Here is an 18,560-nt window from a genome sequence, read left to right as displayed (position 1 = left end):
TGATTGACTATTCTCTCCCAAGTACGGGGGTAATCGTCTATTGAGAGCACATTTCCTTATCAGCGTCTACCACACTGTCTGAATCTGTTATCACAATGGGCCAGATCAGTGCAGGCAGCCTCGCTCTCTCCCGGCTGAGGCGGCGATGAAAAAGAATTTCTGGAGCTGGGTGCCAACCGATAGGCCCTGAGCTCTTTATCCCCTTAAACCAATTCACACTCTGCATGTTTAAATATTTCAGCTCCCCCTCCTCCCCCTTTCCCCCCCCCCCCATCCAAGCCTCTTTTCTCCCTCTCTCCATCCCACCGAGTCTTCCCCCGACGTAGGCAGCCAGCGGAGGGCAGCTCTGTTGGGATGCAGGTGCAGGCTTGTCGGGGGAAGGGGGACTCTATTGTTGGGCTGGACAGCACCCTCTCCTCTCTGGAGCACTTTTTTATAGGGGCCGCTCTGACAATCCCACATTCAAATCAGATTATGCAAATGTCTACTTCAAAAAGCAACACGCTGTAACTCACACCCAGGCGCTGGGAGAGAGCAGAGGAGAGGAGGCGCCAAGGAGGATGATCAGCGCTAGGGATGGGTAGAGAGAGAGAGAGAGAGAAGGAGGACAGAGGAAGCAGAGTGGTTTAGGGAAGACACTCAAAGTAGTCCACTTTGCTCTTTCTGTATGCCATTGACCTGCATCCTCTGGCAGAACATGGATATGCAAATAGAGAAATCTCTATTACTCTATGCCATCATGACAAGTTCTAGGTTTACTCTGTGGTATAAGTATCTCTTCCAAGCAATCCTTGGGGTTGTACAATTTCTTTTACATAATACCCAGACCATTCACTGCACCACCAGAGGAAGGCTGATACCCCTCAAGCACTGACTTTCTTAATAGAGCAGTAAATTAAGTATTCAAATCCTCATTGTTTTTCCAGACACTCCTTGATCCAATGTCAAATGGAATCTACAATGTTAATGAGGGGCCAAAGTGCCACGGCTGAGATTTAGACACCCTACTGTGTAGGAGAACACCCACAATGCCCCTGCTTCCTAAAGGCTGGGAGACTCTATCTATTCACACAGACTTGACCCAGAGAGCAACCCTCTGGCCCCACACTGAAATCAGCTGCCTTTCACCTGATAAGTTCACTACAGCTCACATGCAAAACATGATGAGAAAGATACTGGTGAGGGACTTTATTTGATATGGTTATTTCAGGTGACAATAAATCACTGTTTAAATATATTTTTGTTTCCAGTGAACAAGGTCAGCCACACATAAGATAGATCAACTCCTTATCTCAAATCAATAAATACTGTAGTACTCAGTGACACACATTTACCTGTACGTTTGACTGTGCATATTGAGATACACATTTACACGTGCACATGCAAACAGACAGACAGACAGACACACACACACACACACACACACACACACACACACACACACACACACACACACACACACACACACACACACACACACATACACACACACACACAACCATGATTAAATGCTCTATTAATTGTTGACATGTACAGTGCACCTCACCTTTTACCCCCAAACATAAAGGTGTGGCTCACTAAAGGCATGTAACTTGAACTTGAACTCTGAATCGTAGTAGCACTGCTCTTGAGTTAATGATTTGTTTGACTTGAAAATAGAATTCAAATAGTTGAGCCTCAAGCCCGTTTCCACATAGTCGCCATGAAGTTGCCATTGTATATATCAACGTGTATCATCATACAGTTATGTATCATCGGGAGAGTGGACTGTGGCAACATCCTAGTTTGGCATACTGAGGGAAGCCACTGGATCAACCTCAAGCCAGTGTTGGACACGCTGATCGACAGAGGACACCGGGTAACAGTACTGGTGCAGAGTGCCACCCTCTTCATGGACCCCAATGAACCATCTCGGTTCAGCTACGAACCATTCAACGTCTCCGTTTCTCATAAAGAAAATAATGATTTCTTAGAGGAGTTCCTGCACTTCTCCATGTATGAGATGGATCACTTGAGCTACCTGCAGATCCACCTGAGGTTCATGGAACTTATGCGAAGAGACCTTAAGCTGTCTATTAAGATTTGTGATGGACTTCTGAGATCAGAGACTGTCATGGGCAAATTAAGAGACGCCAAGTATGACTTGTTGCTGGCAGACCCCATCTACCCCTGCAGTGATCTGGTCGCTGAGATACTGGGTGTCCCTCTGGTCTTCACCCTGCGCTTCTCCATAGCCAACACCTGGGAGAGGCTGTGTGGGCAGCTCCCCGCACCCCCGTCATATGTCCCCGGAGCCATGATCAAACTGACAGACAAAATGAGCTTCACCGAGAGACTGTGGAACTTCCTCTTCTATGCCTCTCAGGACATGATAGCAAAGAGCGTATGGCAGGACCTAGATGAATATTACACTGAGATTCGAGGTGAGCTCAGTCATTTAATACTCTCACCACATGGTAGACAATATGAAGAAGTATTCTATACTGCAACCACCAATGCCACAACTACTTTTTTATCCAACAAACAAACGTCATAACTACAAACAGCTGTCCTAATGACAGTTACACACAGCTGTGATATTTGCATCGACCAAGTGTTTAAACTCCACTGTGGCTTGATCCTCAAGTTTTAAACTGCTCTAGAGAGAGTTCCAGACCACAGAGCTGAGTAGCTAAAACTATTTCTACCATGACCTATTTTTGGGACCATTAAAAGCAAGTGCGAGTGAGACCGTAACTGATATTTATTTTCTGACCTAATCAAAAAGTTACAGAGATAAAGTGGCATTTTACCCAGTATGGCCTTAATAAATCAGAGTATACCAATGTTCTACAGGCAACAGCACTGTAGAGATCACAATGATGTGTCAGACGTTTGTGGTTGGTAATGAATGAAGACTGAATGAAGTGCTCTCAGGGTAGTGGTTGAGGCCTGCATATATACAATATCACTACAATCGACCGACAGGAATGTACACCGCACCAGCTCCTTTCTGGCCTCCAAAGAAAAAAAAGCCTTATGCCGGTAATAAAAGCCTATTCTCAGCTTGAGCTTCCTTATCAAGTTCTCAACATGAAGCTCAGCTCATCATCCACCCAAACGCCCAGATATTTGTACACTTTGACTTACTCTATTGTAAGAGTAACAAGCTATCTGTATCAGAACAAGCTTCAAATCATACAAATTCTGTTGAATGGTGTTAAAAGCTCTTTGAGCTTTTTCACAAGCTGAAGCCAAGCTGCTACCACTTGAATAAAGAATAGTATCATCTGCATAAAAATGAACATCCGCTGTATCAATATGTCTCCCAATGTTGTTGATAAACAACAGTGGGCATAAAATAGAACGTAATAGCACACCTGAGCACAACTCTATGGGTTCAGATTTACAGCCATCCGCCATTACACCCTGTGTACGATTTGATTGGTTTATTAATTACCTATCAAGAGTATGACCAGTAATTCCACATTTCAACATTTGCGCGATCACAGTATGGTCCACAATGCCAAATGCCTTGAACAAATCAATAAAGACAGACACACAATGTAACTTCTTGTCAAGGGCACAGTGGATATCATTTAAAACCTTCAATGTTGCTGAAACAGTGCTGTGGCCAGACCTAAAACCTGAATGCATTTCATTTAAGGTGTTGTTTTCTTGGAGGTAGGCCTTAAGCTGCCTACTAACTAAGGACTCCAATACCTTGGATAATTGATATGGGTCGATAGTTGTCAAGCAGCGAAGGATCTCCACATTTCAGGAGAGGTAGTACAAAAGCAGATATCCACAAATTGGGGATCTCTTTCCAATCTAGTGTGAGGTAAAAAATACATCTTAAGGGTGCTTTTTCTATCCCTAAACAATAATTACATTAGCCTGAGAGACTATATGAACAATTAAACATGGTGAAACCTAGAAAAATTATGATAATTTAACACAAATAAGCCAAATAACATATAACAACAATACATTTCACTAGGTTCAGACCCCAAGACCACATCAGAGTCTACAACCAGCAAATCACTTTGTAGATATAACTAAGAGTGGTGGGAGTCATTCAACTTAAAATGTCTAAATTTAAGTCAGCACACTATATGTATGTATGTTTATACAATGTACACACTAGTGATAATATAGAAATGCACACATTAAGCCCTGTTGTCACCTGTGATACTTTCTCCCATAATTTTTTGGTTGTCGTCCCGATCAGCCAATGCTCAAAGCAAACTGATTCTCTGTATCTAGGGGGCATCCTACCTCTCCCTGGTCGCTCTGAACATCTTAATGGCTCATCTGCCTGTGCTTCCTGTACGTCAGGCTGTACCCCTCTCTGCCTTACATCTCGTCCCTCCACTGTAACAGGTGCTGCTGCTGTGGGCAAGGACAAAGGGGCATAAATAAGGGTCTACTTAGCCCCCCACCCTAATGTACATCACCTGGTCCTTGCACTGCATCAGTCACTGGTATGGTAGGTAGATCCGAGTGAATATGCAAATTCTCAGATTATTTCTGTGGATGGTCTTCTCAGGACCTTCTCTCCCTTCTGGTCTGATTCTGTAGCCAGACTAGGATGGTTGGAGCTGGTCCACTATGATGAAGAGGCTAAGGTGCCAGTGCAGTGCCAGCTTGCCCTGATTGTGCCTGTGGGAAATTACAAAGCAACATTCTCACGGGAGCAAGGGGATATTGTTGGCTCAGTGGTCGTACCTACATTGATATCTTCTTGTTGGTTCTGTATGTACTCTGCATCAAGGCTTGATGGTAGAAGTGGACCCAGCCCTCCAGGTCATGTCTCCTCTCCTGTTGGGCTGCTCCAGCTCCACCGGCAACCTGGCAGGGCGACCATGTAAAACGAAGCGGGGAGTGAGGCTTGTACTCCTATGCACTCTGTTATTGTAGCCTTGTAAGACTGCAGGGAAATGGTCACTTAGGTTTTCCATCTTCCTCCAAAGTTCCCAGCAAAGACAGCAAGGTCTGGTTGAACCTTTCACAGGTCCCATTGTCCTGGGGGTGATAGGGCTTTGATCGGGCTTTGTTACAGCCATACAAACTGGTTGAGTCATGAGCTGGGATTCAAAGGCAGGACCACGGTCGGATAGGTCTGGATCACCGTACACAACAGGGCTTTGGCTGGTGACTGCAGTCTGGTCTCTGTTTGGTACTGCCCACCCAAACCTTGAGAAAAGATCAGTCATTACCAGAATGCAGGGGTATGGGCCTTCTGGTCTCCCTAACGATAAATAGTCTATGGTTTCCAGTGGGTAAGTTGTGGTGTTGGGAAGAAGTGGTACTAGTTTTCCGTTTCTGTATTTTTCTGTAGAGGACCCCATTCTTTAAATGCAACCGGGTCCAGTCTCACAAGAGCCTGTGTGCCAGGGAAGGGGCTGCTGTCCTCTGATCTGCCTCTGGGGGTAACCCCTGTGCAGCCAGCTGCACACCTCTCATAGAACAGGATGTGGTCATTGTTGATTCCCCCAGTCTTCCTCCTTTGGGGGTGGTTCAATGTTTGGTGGCTCCAGGGGTCTCTCCTTGAAGGAACTGCAGTTGTGATCATTCGTCTCATGTGGGTGTAGGCTTCTGCTGCCACAGGTAATGACATGTTCTTTCCCATCCTGCACCTGGGAGTGGACAGCCTCCAAGCCCGCCACCTTGGAAAAGGCAGGATTGAATCATCTAATACCCCCATAAGGCTCAAGAACGACCTCACCTTTTTACCTGCCGATGGAGGTGACCAGCGCTGCACCGCTGCAATCTTATTGGGATCCGTCGATACTCTTTCCTTACTGACAATGTGGCCCACCTTGCTCTGGAAGATTTTACAATTGTGGGGCTGGAGTTTGAGACCATGATTGTAAAGCTTCTCAAACACCTGTTCCAGATGCTGATTAAAGTCTGGGGAGAAAACTAACACATCATCCAGGTAAGTGAGCAAAGTATCATTCACAAGACCCCCCAAACATCTGTCCATAAGGTATTGGAATGTTGTGGGCACCAGAAGCATCTTCTGCAGAGTCCTGACCTCCCACTGGAAGAGACAACAATACCAGAGATTCACATAAGACACAAGCTTTGAATGGGGAATGATTTTCGATTAAACAACACTGATATAATATGCAAAACATGCACCTGGTGGGTTTCCTGTGAATTCTAGAGTACAACATTGGCAGAGGATATATCGTTAAATGGACAAATTTGACCATAATCGTCATCTCAACATTTCACAACCTCTGAAAACACTCCTGAGCAGCTCTTCGCAGAGGCAGGTCTGGGGAGGGTTCTGACAAAGCCATCCAGGCAAACTGCATCATGGACACACACACACATCATGATCAGTTCACTCTGCAAGTCACCCTTTATATTGTATACTTTATACAGTACTCATTGGTCTAAAGGGGATTTAGAGGTCGCTCAATGTAACACAAGGTTACATAACACTAACACAAACATGTTCAATGATTCATTAGTCATTAGTTCATATTGACCTTTTTCTGTTCGTAAAGATTCAAATGTACAGTACGACTCACCTTTTACCTCCAAAGACTAACGGCTGTCTCACTAATCTAGTGTCATGTAACAACTTGCACTCTGAGTTAATGATTTGTATAAACTAGTTTGACCTGAAAATAGAGATCAAAGAGTAGATCCTCAAGCCCATTTCCACATAGTCACCATGAAGCTGCCATTGTATATATCAGCGTGTATGATCATACAGTTATGTACCATCGGGAGAGTGGACTGTGGCAACATCCTAGTTTGGCATACTGAGGGAAGCCACTGGATCAACCTCAAGCCAGTGTTGGACACGCTGATCGACAGAGGACACCGGGTAACAGTACTGGTGCAGAGTGCCACCCTCTTCATGGACCCCAATGAACCATCTCGGTTCAGCTACGAACCATTCAACGTCTCTGTTTCTCATAAAGAAAATAATGATTTCTTAGAGGAGTTCCTGCACTTCTCCATGTATGAGATGGATCACTTGAGCTACCTGCAGATCCACCTGAGGTTGATGGAACTTATGCGAAGAGACCTTAAGCTGTCTATTAAGATTTGTGATGGACTTCTGAGATCAGAGACTGTCATGGGGAGACTAAGAGAGGCCAAGTATGACTTGTTGCTGGCAGACCCCCTCTACCCCTGCAGTGATCTGGTCGCTGAGATACTGGGTGTCCCTCTGGTCTTCACCCTGCGCTTCTCCATAGCCAACACCTGGGAGAGGCTGTGTGGGCAGCTCCCCTCTCCCCCGTCATATGTCCCCGGAGCCATGATCAAACTGACAGACAAAATGAGCTTCACCGAGAGACTGTGGAACTTCCTCTTCTATGCCTCTCAGGACATGATAGCATACTGGCTATGGCAGGACCTAGATGAATATTATAGTGATCTTCAAGGTGAGTGTGATGGATGGGGTTCAAATCTGGGTCTCCCACACGGAAGAGTCTACCATTAGGCCAAGAGGACAACCTTAAGATCGCAACACTTGGAGTTTATGTCTCAGGCAGGGCTACCTCATCATGAGAGTGTGATTCCAAATCATCTCTGAGCTACATTGATATTCTCACCACATCATAGACAAAGAGGATAAAGGCTCCAGTAGTACAAAGAGAAAAAGTATATTTCACTGCAACCACCAGCTACTTATTTATCCAACTGATTTGTAATGTGTCCTCATTTGTTTTGTATGGAAATTACAGGAAAGCCTACGTCCTTTTGTGAGAAGGTGGGGAAAGCTGACATCTGGCTGATCCGCACATACTGGGACTTTGAGTACCCCCGTCCTTTCCTCCCTAACTTCAAGTTTGTGGGTGGGATCCACTGCAAGCCTGCCAAGCCCCTACCAGAGGTAAGGCTAAAGTACACTTGGAGTACACAGTATGGCTGAAGTACACTAAAATCAATATTTACACATACAGATCAGATGAACCCATTCCATTGATCTGATCCTTCATACACTAACAATAATGTAATCAAGGGGTACATAATTCCTACTGTATGAAACTCCTATTCTATACCATCAGGACCTGGAGGAGTTTGTGCAGAGCTCTGGAGATGATGGCATTGTTGTGTTCACTCTGGGATCGATGATCAAGAATATGACCACAGAGAGGGGGAACATGATTGCCTCAGCCCTCGCAAAGATACCACAGAAGGTCAGTTAGACACACACAGTTATCGGCTGGCACTTATAACCTTTGAAGATTCTTAGAAACACAGTATGATGAGCATAATTATAAAGTGAATGTGTCCCTTTCATGGCCAGGTTCTGTGGAGGCAGATTGGGAAGAAGCCAGAGACTCTGGGTCCCAACACAAGACTGTATGACTGGCTCCCTCAGAATGACCTGCTGGGTAGACGATTGTCACTGAACAAATACAACAATTCATCATGCTCATTGATGGCCATGTTCTGTATAATGTCAAGCCACTCAATCTATGATGTTACACAATATAATGTAAAAAATAAGAAATACATATAACCCTAAATATCTTGTATTTGGGATATGTTATCCGCTTTTGTTCCATAAGGTCACCCCAAGACCAAAGCCTTCATCACCCACGGTGGGACCAATGGGATCTATGAGGCCATCTACCATGGGGTTCCCATGGTGGGGATTCCCATGTTTGCTGACCAGCCAGACAACATGGTCCATATGAAGGCCAAGGGCGCTGCTGTCATCATGGACTTCAACTCCATGCAGATCCAGGACCTTGTGGACGGCCTAAATGCTGTGATAAACGATCCATCGTAAGTTGTACTTACTTAGAACAACAAAAAGATCCATCAAAAAAGAGGAAGCGATTGTTGTAAGAGCTGTGTGTGTGTTCATCTATACAATATCAATCACTGGACTAATAACTTGTAATCCATGTGAATACTCTCCTAATTGGTAAAAATAACAACAAATTATCACATCATGTCAAAACCCTTTTGTTTACTCTTGGACATCAGTAAAGACTTTTTGATCAACAGGTACAAGGAGAATGCCATGAGGTTGTCCAGAATCCACCACGACAGGCCCATTGGACCTAAAGATGAGGCAGTGTTCTGGGTGGAGTATGTCATGCGGAACAATGGGGCCAAGCACCTGCGTGTGCAGGCCCATGATCTCACCTGGTACCAGTACCACAGTCTGGATGTCTTCACCCTGCTCCTGGCCATCGTGGTGCTGCTCACCCTCATCTTCATCAAAACATGCAGCTTCTGTGTCAGGAGGTGTTGTCAGGGTGTTCTCAGGGTGACGTCCAAGAGTAAGACAGAGTAACACTTCTCTATTCATGTTCCTTATTTTGTTTCTTATTACAGAGTCGACCAAAGACTAAAGTACCTCAGACTTACATTGCACTCATATAAGAGTATGGTGTAGTGCATTTCTTGCCTTTCTTGACTTCAAATGAACTGATATGCTCAACACCATCTATAATCTGTTCTTTTGAAAGAATGGTTGAAACCTGTATGTACAACAGCATGCACAAAAATCGCTTTTTCCTCTGTAATATTATGTTGTTCATTTTGATTATGTGAGATATACAAACAACATCTGATGTATCATATTAAATGTTTTCTCACAAGTGATTCAGATTATTAATCAATGTGGTATTTGACCCTCATCACAGCAGGTGAAATTTAAAGTCATCAGGTGTGGATTTCAAAGTAGAGCAATCAACATAATGTGTCTCACATGGGTTATGAAGGCGTGATGCACAACAAATCATCTTTAGTGAGTTTATATTCAATAAAAAACACAACAGATTTTTTTACTGTGCTTTTACTTTGAAAATATTCTTCCCCCCGCAAGTGTTCTCCACAGTGAACCGTGTTCCCCACAGTGAACCGTGTTCCCCAGTACACAATATGGTGCATATTTGATCCCAAAACAATAATTACATTGGCCCGAGGCACTGTATGAGCCATTAAACATGGTAAACCATAGAAAAATTATAATTTAACACAAATAAACCAAATAACATAAAATATCACTGGAGTCTCCTCTCAGACGACACCATTCAAAAGAACAGACCCGAACAAACGCATCAACTTTATACAAATAAGGTATGACATATCAACATGCATGTCTGAGACAGACTTCATCAATAAACAAGGTCAACTTTATTGAGGTCACCATCTTTTCACTTTGCCGTCTTCTTTGACCTTCCACAACATCAGCTCCATGCAGGCAGTAGCATCTTCTGCAGAATTGTGACCTCCCGCTAGAAGAGAACAAAACCAGAGTTCATTAACATATGCCACACAAGTTTAGAATGGGGAATGATTCTCACATTAATCAATACATTTCAAGGCACTGTGCTGAACATTAAACCCTTTGTCAGATGTTCCTGACATGACGTGCTGTGAGGGAACACTGATGCATGTCAATGTAGGTGCTGGGACCTATACTATATACACAAATGGAAGCACTCACTGTACTGTAAGTTGCTTTGGATACAAGTGTCTGCTAAATGGCATATTATTACTTTGATCCTGTACATCATATAATAATACAACATCTGCAGTGCCATCACCAAGATGATGAGCAAATATTCAGTCTTTAATGACAGACAGTAGGATGGTGGTACATATTGACAATACACATTGTTGTATTTGACCCACCACTCTCCTGGATGATTCTCCTGAGGTAGTCTGCTGTAAGGTTATGAAGGGTCAGCTTGTGAGGCAGTCCCAGGCGGTGAGGGAACACTACAGAGGTGTCTATCACTGTACCATGAAGCAACTGCAACAGGTACAGTGAAAGAACATTATATTCTGCAAATGCATCTCGAAACAATTGTAGTTTAGAACAAGTTTCCTTAAAAAGGTGTAACGACAACAGTTTTACACTTTGCTGCCATCTCTGACTGCACTGAAAATGTGAGTTTCCTATTAGCAAGAACTGTGTACATGTCTTTGTTAACAAACAAACTGTAAAATAGGTGCATAATGGCCAGTGCTCAACCACACCAGATTTTAGAAAGCGCTTTGTTTGGACCAAAACAGCTCTCTTAACTGAATATTCTCTCATTCCTTTATCGCTGCAGATTCATCATGACAATTTAGGACTATTTTATTTTTAGGACATACTGGACCTTTTACTTTATAAATTACTGCCAGTCCATTTATCTTGTGACAGAGTTGTATCGAAATTAATAGATACCAGTGACCCAACTAATGGTTCAAGAGAGTCTATGGTGCATATGTATTGAGAAATAATAATATTATTATTGAATCATGACGTTGTTCTGCTCACCTTCAGTGCACTGAGGTCTGTGTCCAGACCATGTCCAATCAGGATAGTGTCTGCACTGATAAAACTCAGGAGAGCTTCTTGAACATCACGGATGGATGAGCTTGTACCTTTCACATCATCTTCACTGATGCCAGAAAACCTATGCAGCAACGAGAGGGTTAATTACTATCATGCCATTTTTGGTAACAATGTTTTATTAATAGTGTACATGTCTCTGGGGTGTTAAGAGGCCATACAATACCTGGTGTTGTAGTCAATTACTTCATTGTCAGGTATAACAAAAGTGTCGTAGATGACCTGCACACTTGAGTTGACGACAGTCACTCTGGCCAGCTCCAGCCCTTGAGTTGTATAACACTAGACAAAAAAAATAAAATGGGGTGGTGGTGGGGACATTAAAACATTGCCCATTTCATGTTCAAAATGGGGGAAGAGAATGTAGCATTAAATGGACACATTTGCCCATAATTGTCATCTCACCATTTCACAGTCTACTGAAAACACTCCTGGGCAGCTCTTCTCAGAGGCAGGTCTGGGGAGGGTTCTGACAAAGCCATCCAGGCTAACTGCATCATGGACATGCAGCTGGGGGAGAGAGAGACACCGTTTCACAACATCTTAAATGGGGCTTTTTGGAAAATAAGTGTCATATCAACAAAATAAGTCATGTTCCGCTGCTCTTCCTACCTTGAAGACTTGGCATCCAGGTGTTCCCACCACTCCCTCACAGCAGCTGTAGCGGGATTCCACACCACCTGGAACTGGAACAGGTGTTAATATCTGGATTGTCTATTTCAGGATGAACAGGACCTAAACCGACCACTAAATCCCCTTACCTTTATTCTCCACTCCTTTCCCATGATGGTAGTTGCACTCCTCCTTGCGAGTGTGGTTTCCCGTTCTGCTCACAGAGTAAGTAGCCCCACACCGACAGCAGATTCTCTTCATGGCTTTTTCAGAAACGAACATAAATAAAACCTCACCACAAGATACAAGTTGCCCAAACAATGCACGGAAAAGGGAGCCCTCAATGCAACATGATAAAGACTAAGTATGCCCTCTACAGGCATGGACATGACTAACAGTTAGGTCTAGCTATGAGTTCTGGCAATAGTATATCAAAACCGTATACACTTTACCAATGTACAGAGAGTACATTTCAGCTTGAATCTTTTTACATTTGGTCAGTAACATACAGCTCAACAATGAATTGCTTAATATGTACTTACGATCAGTGATTCCCTTCTTACTGTCTCCATACAGTACAGCAGAGCCTGGTTTCTCTGGGTGCTGAAGGGGGTAGTTGTTCTCCCTCAACATCTCATCAGACAGAATATGCTCCTTCAAACTCTCGTACAATGCAGCATCTCCATTATCAGAAACATGAACACATTTTTTTTACAATCACATAATGGCTTTTCATTGTGAAAGACAAATGCTGCAATAATACGGGCCAACACCATAATAAAATCAGAGATACTACTAATATATATATATATATATATATACACACACACACACACACACACACACACACTAATCAGAGACGAATAAGGAAGACTGACACATACCAGTTCTCCAAAGTGCTTTAGTATTGAGTGGGATATTTCCTCTTGACATCTGCACATCGGTTTCATTTTCAGCTGCACAACAAAATACATTAAGTGAACTCAGACCACCAATAATTTCAGAGGACAAATTAACTGTAGCACGTCTTTTATCACCTACAGTATACGACAACTAAGGATACATTTCCAGGCACTTCACAGCAGAACCTCACCTTTGACAGAGGTTGTGCTCTGGTTCTTCAGCCTCTTCAATGCATTCACTGCAACACTGAGATACTTAAATTTGTTGGTGCTGCGATCATACACAGTCTTCTCCTCAGCAAGTGCCTATGATAAACAGCAAACAAGGTTAGACAAAGATCTAAAGACCAAGCAACAAAAAGTGAAGTGTCCATGTCATATTTCAAACCATTTTGGATAATATAGCCACGAAAGCTCTGGTACAGACCTTTTCAAAAGCATCTTGTACGGTGACAGACGTTTTGAGGAATTCTTCAACAAAAATATTGACATAGCGCTGGCGTACGTCATGTGGTACTTTTGTGCTGACCTCTGGGCGTTGCTTGGCTTTGCGTTTAGTGGGAATGGCCTGGGAAAACAACAGGGAAACTTAAAAACAAACAAACTGCCACTTTCTTTATATATACAGTGCCTATAGAAAGTCATCATACCCCTTTGAAATAGTATTTGTAGTACAGCCTGAAATCAAAACTTTTTCCAGCTTTATGTACAAATTTAGCCATACAACATCAAACTAATGAAAAAAAAGGCGACAGTTCTGAAAATGTATACAAAATGAAAAACAAGAATAACAGGGTCGGAAAAGTCATCAGTCCCCTGATTTAATACTTTGTAGAGCCACCTTTTGCTGCAATTATAGCCATCAGTCTGTTTGGATATGTCTCTACTAGCTTTGCACACCTAGATTGGAGAATATTTGCCCATTCTTCCTTGCAGAATTGTTCGAGTTCAGTCAAATTCCATGGTGAGCGGCGATGGACTGCTCTCTTCAAGTCCATCCACAGATTTTCTATCGGATTTAAGTCAGGGCTCTGACTTGGCCACTCAAGGACATTCACCTTTCTATCCTTAAGCCACAGCGTTGTTCTTTTGGCGGTATGTTTAGGATCGTTGTCGTGTTGGAAGGAGAATGACCTGCCCATCTTCAGCTGTCTAGCAGAGGGATGCAGGTTGTCCTCAAGAATTTGGGTGTACTTGGCAGCATCCATTTTCCCTTCAATCCTGACCAATTGCCCAGTCCCCGCTGAAGAGAAACATCCCCACAACCATATGTTGCCACCACCATGCTTCACAGTAGGTATGGTGTGTTTTGGGTGGTGTGCTGTGTTTGGTTTTCGCCAAACATAGCGTTTGGAGTTCAGTCCAAAAAGTTCATTCTTAGTCTCGTCTGACCATAAAACCTTTTTCCATATGGCAACAGAATCTTCCAGGTGTGTTTTTGCATAGCACAGATGAGAATGACTGTGGCACTTTTTCAGAAAAGGCTTCTTTCTTGCTACCCTGCCATACAGGCCAGCTTTGTGTAAAGCTTGAGAGACTGTTGTCACATGCACAGACAGACCAGTCCCAGCCATAAAGACTTGTAAGTCCTTCAAAGTTGCCTTTGGCCTTTTGGTAGCTTCTCTGATGAATGTCCTCCTGGCTCGGTCACCCAGTTTGGATGGACGGCCTGATCTAGGCAAGGTGTTGGTGGTGCCATACGCCTTCCACTTCTTAATGATGCTCTGAATGGTACTCAGAGGGATAGCTAAAGCCTTTGAAATCTTTTTGTAGCCTTCACCTAACTTGTGCCTTCCTACAACTTTATCCCGGAGGCCTTTTGAAAGTACTTCTGAATTCTTTGCAGAACCATGCACTTCTAGTAGTGGAATCCTCAAGAAACAGCTGGTTTTATTCTGAAGTAATCAAAACCACTACAATTGATGTCAGGTGGGGGGCAATTAGCCTGGTGTTTGATCTGCAAGTTGATTGGTTGCACCTGAGCAAGTTTATAATGGTATACTCTAAGGGGCTGATCACTTAACCAAACCAGGTATTTCACTAATTAATTTTTAATAATTGTCCAGAATTTTTTTAAATTTTATTTTCACTTTGATGATGAGGGTTATAATGTGTACATACAGCTCAAAAAAGTTAGATTTTATTTATTTTAATTTCCAGGGTGTAATGTGACAAAAGGTAAAGATTTCACAGGGTATGATGACATTCTATAGGCACTGTATATATATATATATATATATATATATATATAGATGAATGCAGTATCTCATGAAATTTAGGTCCCATACTATAAATTCTATAAAGCATGGAAAGCATCCCTTTCAGTTCATTTCATTACATCATTCAAAAGTACTCACCTTAGCAGGGATATAGGAGGCATGCTGAGGTGGTACAGGAACAGTGGCAACTGGAATATGGACTGGAGTTACTGGGTTATAGACAGGAGCAGCTGGAGTATGGACCGGAGTTACTGGGTTATAGACAGGAGCAGCTGGAGTATGGACTGGAGTTACTGGGGTATAGACAGGAGTTACTGGAGTCGCGACGGAGGTTATGGGCATAGCATAGCTCCCCTCAGGAAGGATGAAGTGTAGGTTGTTGCCAACCTGGATGGCTGTTCCAACAGGTATGAAATTCATACAGGCTAAAAGGAGGAACACAGAGATGCAATATACAGATGCAAACTCATACAAAACAATTCAAACAAAAGGATTTATACCAAAACTTGGACGATATCACATCACCCTGTTGGAGTTTACAATTAAAACCATACTACAGCATTTGGTAGAATCCCCTATAAAAGGTACAGCTCATACACTACGGTACATAGGGTTCCTGAATATTCCTATACATTTGAACCAGCCAGTGCTTACCATTTTGCAAGGGAGCAGGGTGATGGGTGGGGTGATGGGTGGGGTGATGAGGAGTAGCCAGAGTCACCACTTTCCTCTGTATACTGGAGGAGAGGAATGCCTGACCTCCTTTCAGAGTCGTGGTCAGCATGGAGGCCCTCTGCTGCATAAGCTGCATCTTGGAGGGGTTGGTCAGCTGGGGGGCTGCTGCTGTTTCCCGCAGGGGAACGATCACCTGAGGGACCACAGGTTTGCTTTTGGCCACCGGCTATTGGAATGAAAGGGCAATCTCTATTAATAAATACCACTTTAGGAACAGGCACTGGAAATTAGAGCAAGCTAAAGTGTTATGGTGCTATGCAATTGTTAATTTAATTTGTCAATGTTTTCATGATAGGCTGTGTGTCCCTACTCAGATAAACAATTCAATGAATCTTCACTGAATCTTGCCGAAATGTTAATGAATGCTCCAGTCGAGGAAGTATACAGTACCTCAGTAAACTTCGCTGCATGGGCCACCCTCTTCCTCTGTCCTGGCAATGCTTTGGCTTTGACCGCTACCTCTGGGGTTACCGAATCTACAACCCCTGTCTGAAACGCATGAAAAAGTCTTCATCTTCAATATTCACGCAAAACTGTGTAATCATGTACTCCCTCCCTCCTCGTGTGTATCCAATGTACTTACAGGTGTGCAAGCCTGCTCTGTGGATGCCTCTTCATCTTTTTTGGCCTCCATGAAGATGCGGTAACATTCCTCCATTGGGTCGCTGTCCGATAACTCCAAGTCTGAATAGTTGACCTCCTCCTCTGAACTGGAATCGAAGGGGACAGCCTCAGGTAGTTCATTCGCTGCCTCCATTGAAGACTGCTCAAAAGAAGCCGATGGCACCTCTTCACCGTCGGTCACATGCGAGGTGTTAGATGTAGATGGGTCGTTTGGAATCTGGCATTGGATGATGCCAGCAGTAGCTGCTGCCGATGCTAGATAGTTTGCAGGTGGAAGTGGATTAGCTAGACCACTATAGGCAAGTACAGTCGTTTGTCCTGGTATTTTCTGGACACATGGCACTGTTGGTGCACTCAGTAAAGGTGACCAGTAACTCTGAGCCACACCCTGTACTGCTGACTGTTCACTAACCTGGCATTCTGTGGTGAGTTGATTGGCTGAGACAGAGGAAGGGATCAGCCCATTAGGTGGTAGTGAAGCTACATGTCCATGTGAAACTTCATTGGGTGGCAGTGGTTTAGTTTGTTCAACACAGGAAGAGGGAAGGTCTCGTTTAAGGAACACCGACTCTGCCATCAGTAAGCCAACATTTTCCTTAACAACTGGATCAGTATGATGACAAATCTGTGAAGATGCACCAGTTTTGGGACACTCTGGTTCTGTGCCACTGTTATTCTCCACAATGGGCTCAGCCTCTTCATAAGAAACCATCCTCTCACTTTCACTCCTCAGGTTCTCCAAACATTTGGATAGGTCATCGAACACACTCACAGCACTGGGGTTATATTTATTTCCCTGACTGACAGAAACATTAGATGGGTCTTTGGTGTCATTGATGTCATCTTTCACAGCCTCGTCCGACACCTCAGGAATGGCAAGAACAGGAAGTGGGATATGCGCTACAATAGGAGCAGGCTTGACTTCCTCCATGACATCATGATCATGTACCTCTGTAGTGGTCTTAGGAGGCTTCAGGCTTCGAGCCCTCTTGCTGTCGCTCTCCAGAGGGGGGACATCAATGATGAGTTCTCCTTCCTCTTCGGAGTCAACCACTAGTTGTTGAGAAAGGGGCTTGGTTTGGTCATTAAGCACATTCTCCCTAGTCCTCTTCACACCTTGCGCACCCTTTACTTTCTGCTCATTACCTGGTTTATATTCTGAAGAGCCACTAGATCGCAGGTCTGCAGAGAAGTTAGACAAGGGGTCGTATTCCAAATCAGTTCTTGGTTTGGAGTTGTCGACTACATACTTCCTCACAGCTGAGTAGGGTTTAGTAGGTTGTTTGTGTGCAGATTTGGGGTGATTTCCATTCAGATCATTACCAGCAGTTTCAGACTTGGGAATAAAGACTTTCTTGGAGGCTGTGCTGCCACAGTCCAACTGCACAGTTTGGTAACGTGAAAGTCTCCTCTGCTCCTTCTCCACTTCATTCTTCACAGTCTCTATTTCTTTGTTGATCCTCTCCAACTCCAAAAGGCAAGCATTGTTGGCCTCTTTGTTCTGCGGGGCTCCACTGAATGGAGTGGAATGATTGTTTTGGACTGTTGATATAGAAAAAAAACAAGTGAACTACAAAATGCTCTAACACCATACGTCAACTGTTCTGTACAATACAATACTGACAATAGCATAAGTCAGTGCAACGTATTATACCTGGACAGGTTGTGAAAATTCCTTAGAATATAAGCCTTCTCTTTTGTAAAATAATTTGTATATTTCACTGCATGCAATTTTAGTTGAAATCATCTAAATAAACAGTTTGCAAATTGATGATACAGCTTAGCCCAAGCGCTTGAATGGACAAGTCGATATCAATTCAAAACTCAGCAAGAAAGAACGCACTTGAACACACATTGAAGAACATGGACTGACTGACCCGCCGCTGTTGTTATCGTTGATCCACACAGGGTGTCAAACATGGTTCCTTCGTCTTTGGCATGCTTGTACATACAGTGGGGCCGTTGACATAGGTCACGTCTGTAAAATGGGCAATCTAGTTCAGTAAAGAACCCAGCGGAAGGCAACATCGGCAACTGAGTTCACACAGAGTGTGTTTGTTGATCAAATTCATTAACACGTGCAAGGCTTTCCATCGCCACCTGTCATGACGTCAGTGCTACCTGAGAATTTATAGCTTTCTCTGGACAATG

General features: G+C 43.5%; 2 protein-coding genes across 2 annotated transcripts; one reads left to right on the top strand and one right to left on the bottom strand.

Annotated features, from left to right (window-relative positions):
- Positions 1–1,702: 1,702 nt before the first annotated feature.
- On the top strand, positions 1,703–9,262 carry LOC310806959 (UDP-glucuronosyltransferase 2A2; the record flags this gene model as incomplete). The annotated part of the gene is made up of 6 exons (XM_083673240.1): positions 1,703–2,423; positions 7,695–7,843; positions 8,019–8,150; positions 8,261–8,348; positions 8,526–8,745; positions 8,971–9,262. The coding sequence occupies 6 exons, from the start codon at positions 1,703–1,705 to the stop codon at positions 9,260–9,262; spliced, it is 1,602 nt and encodes a 533-aa protein (XP_083529366.1).
- Positions 9,263–10,116: 854 nt separating this feature from the next.
- Positions 10,117–18,437, bottom strand: LOC310806958 (uncharacterized protein; the record flags this gene model as incomplete). Its single annotated transcript, XM_083673239.1, has 16 exons — positions 10,117–10,208; positions 10,609–10,729; positions 11,243–11,381; positions 11,484–11,599; positions 11,723–11,827; positions 11,930–12,003; positions 12,079–12,192; positions 12,472–12,609; positions 12,814–12,885; positions 13,023–13,137; positions 13,259–13,399; positions 15,189–15,475; positions 15,705–15,951; positions 16,176–16,274; positions 16,369–17,951; positions 18,287–18,437. 16 exons carry the CDS (start codon positions 18,435–18,437, stop codon positions 10,117–10,119), a joined length of 3,594 nt encoding a protein of 1,197 aa, XP_083529365.1.
- Between the last annotated feature and the right edge of the window lie 123 nt (positions 18,438–18,560).

Source organism: Argentina silus, assembly GCF_951799395.1.
Source record: "Argentina silus genome assembly, chromosome: 7".
NCBI lineage: Eukaryota > Metazoa > Chordata > Actinopteri > Argentiniformes > Argentinidae > Argentina > Argentina silus.
Note: the sequence above shows the minus strand (reverse complement) of the source record. Positions and strands in the feature narration are given on the sequence as shown.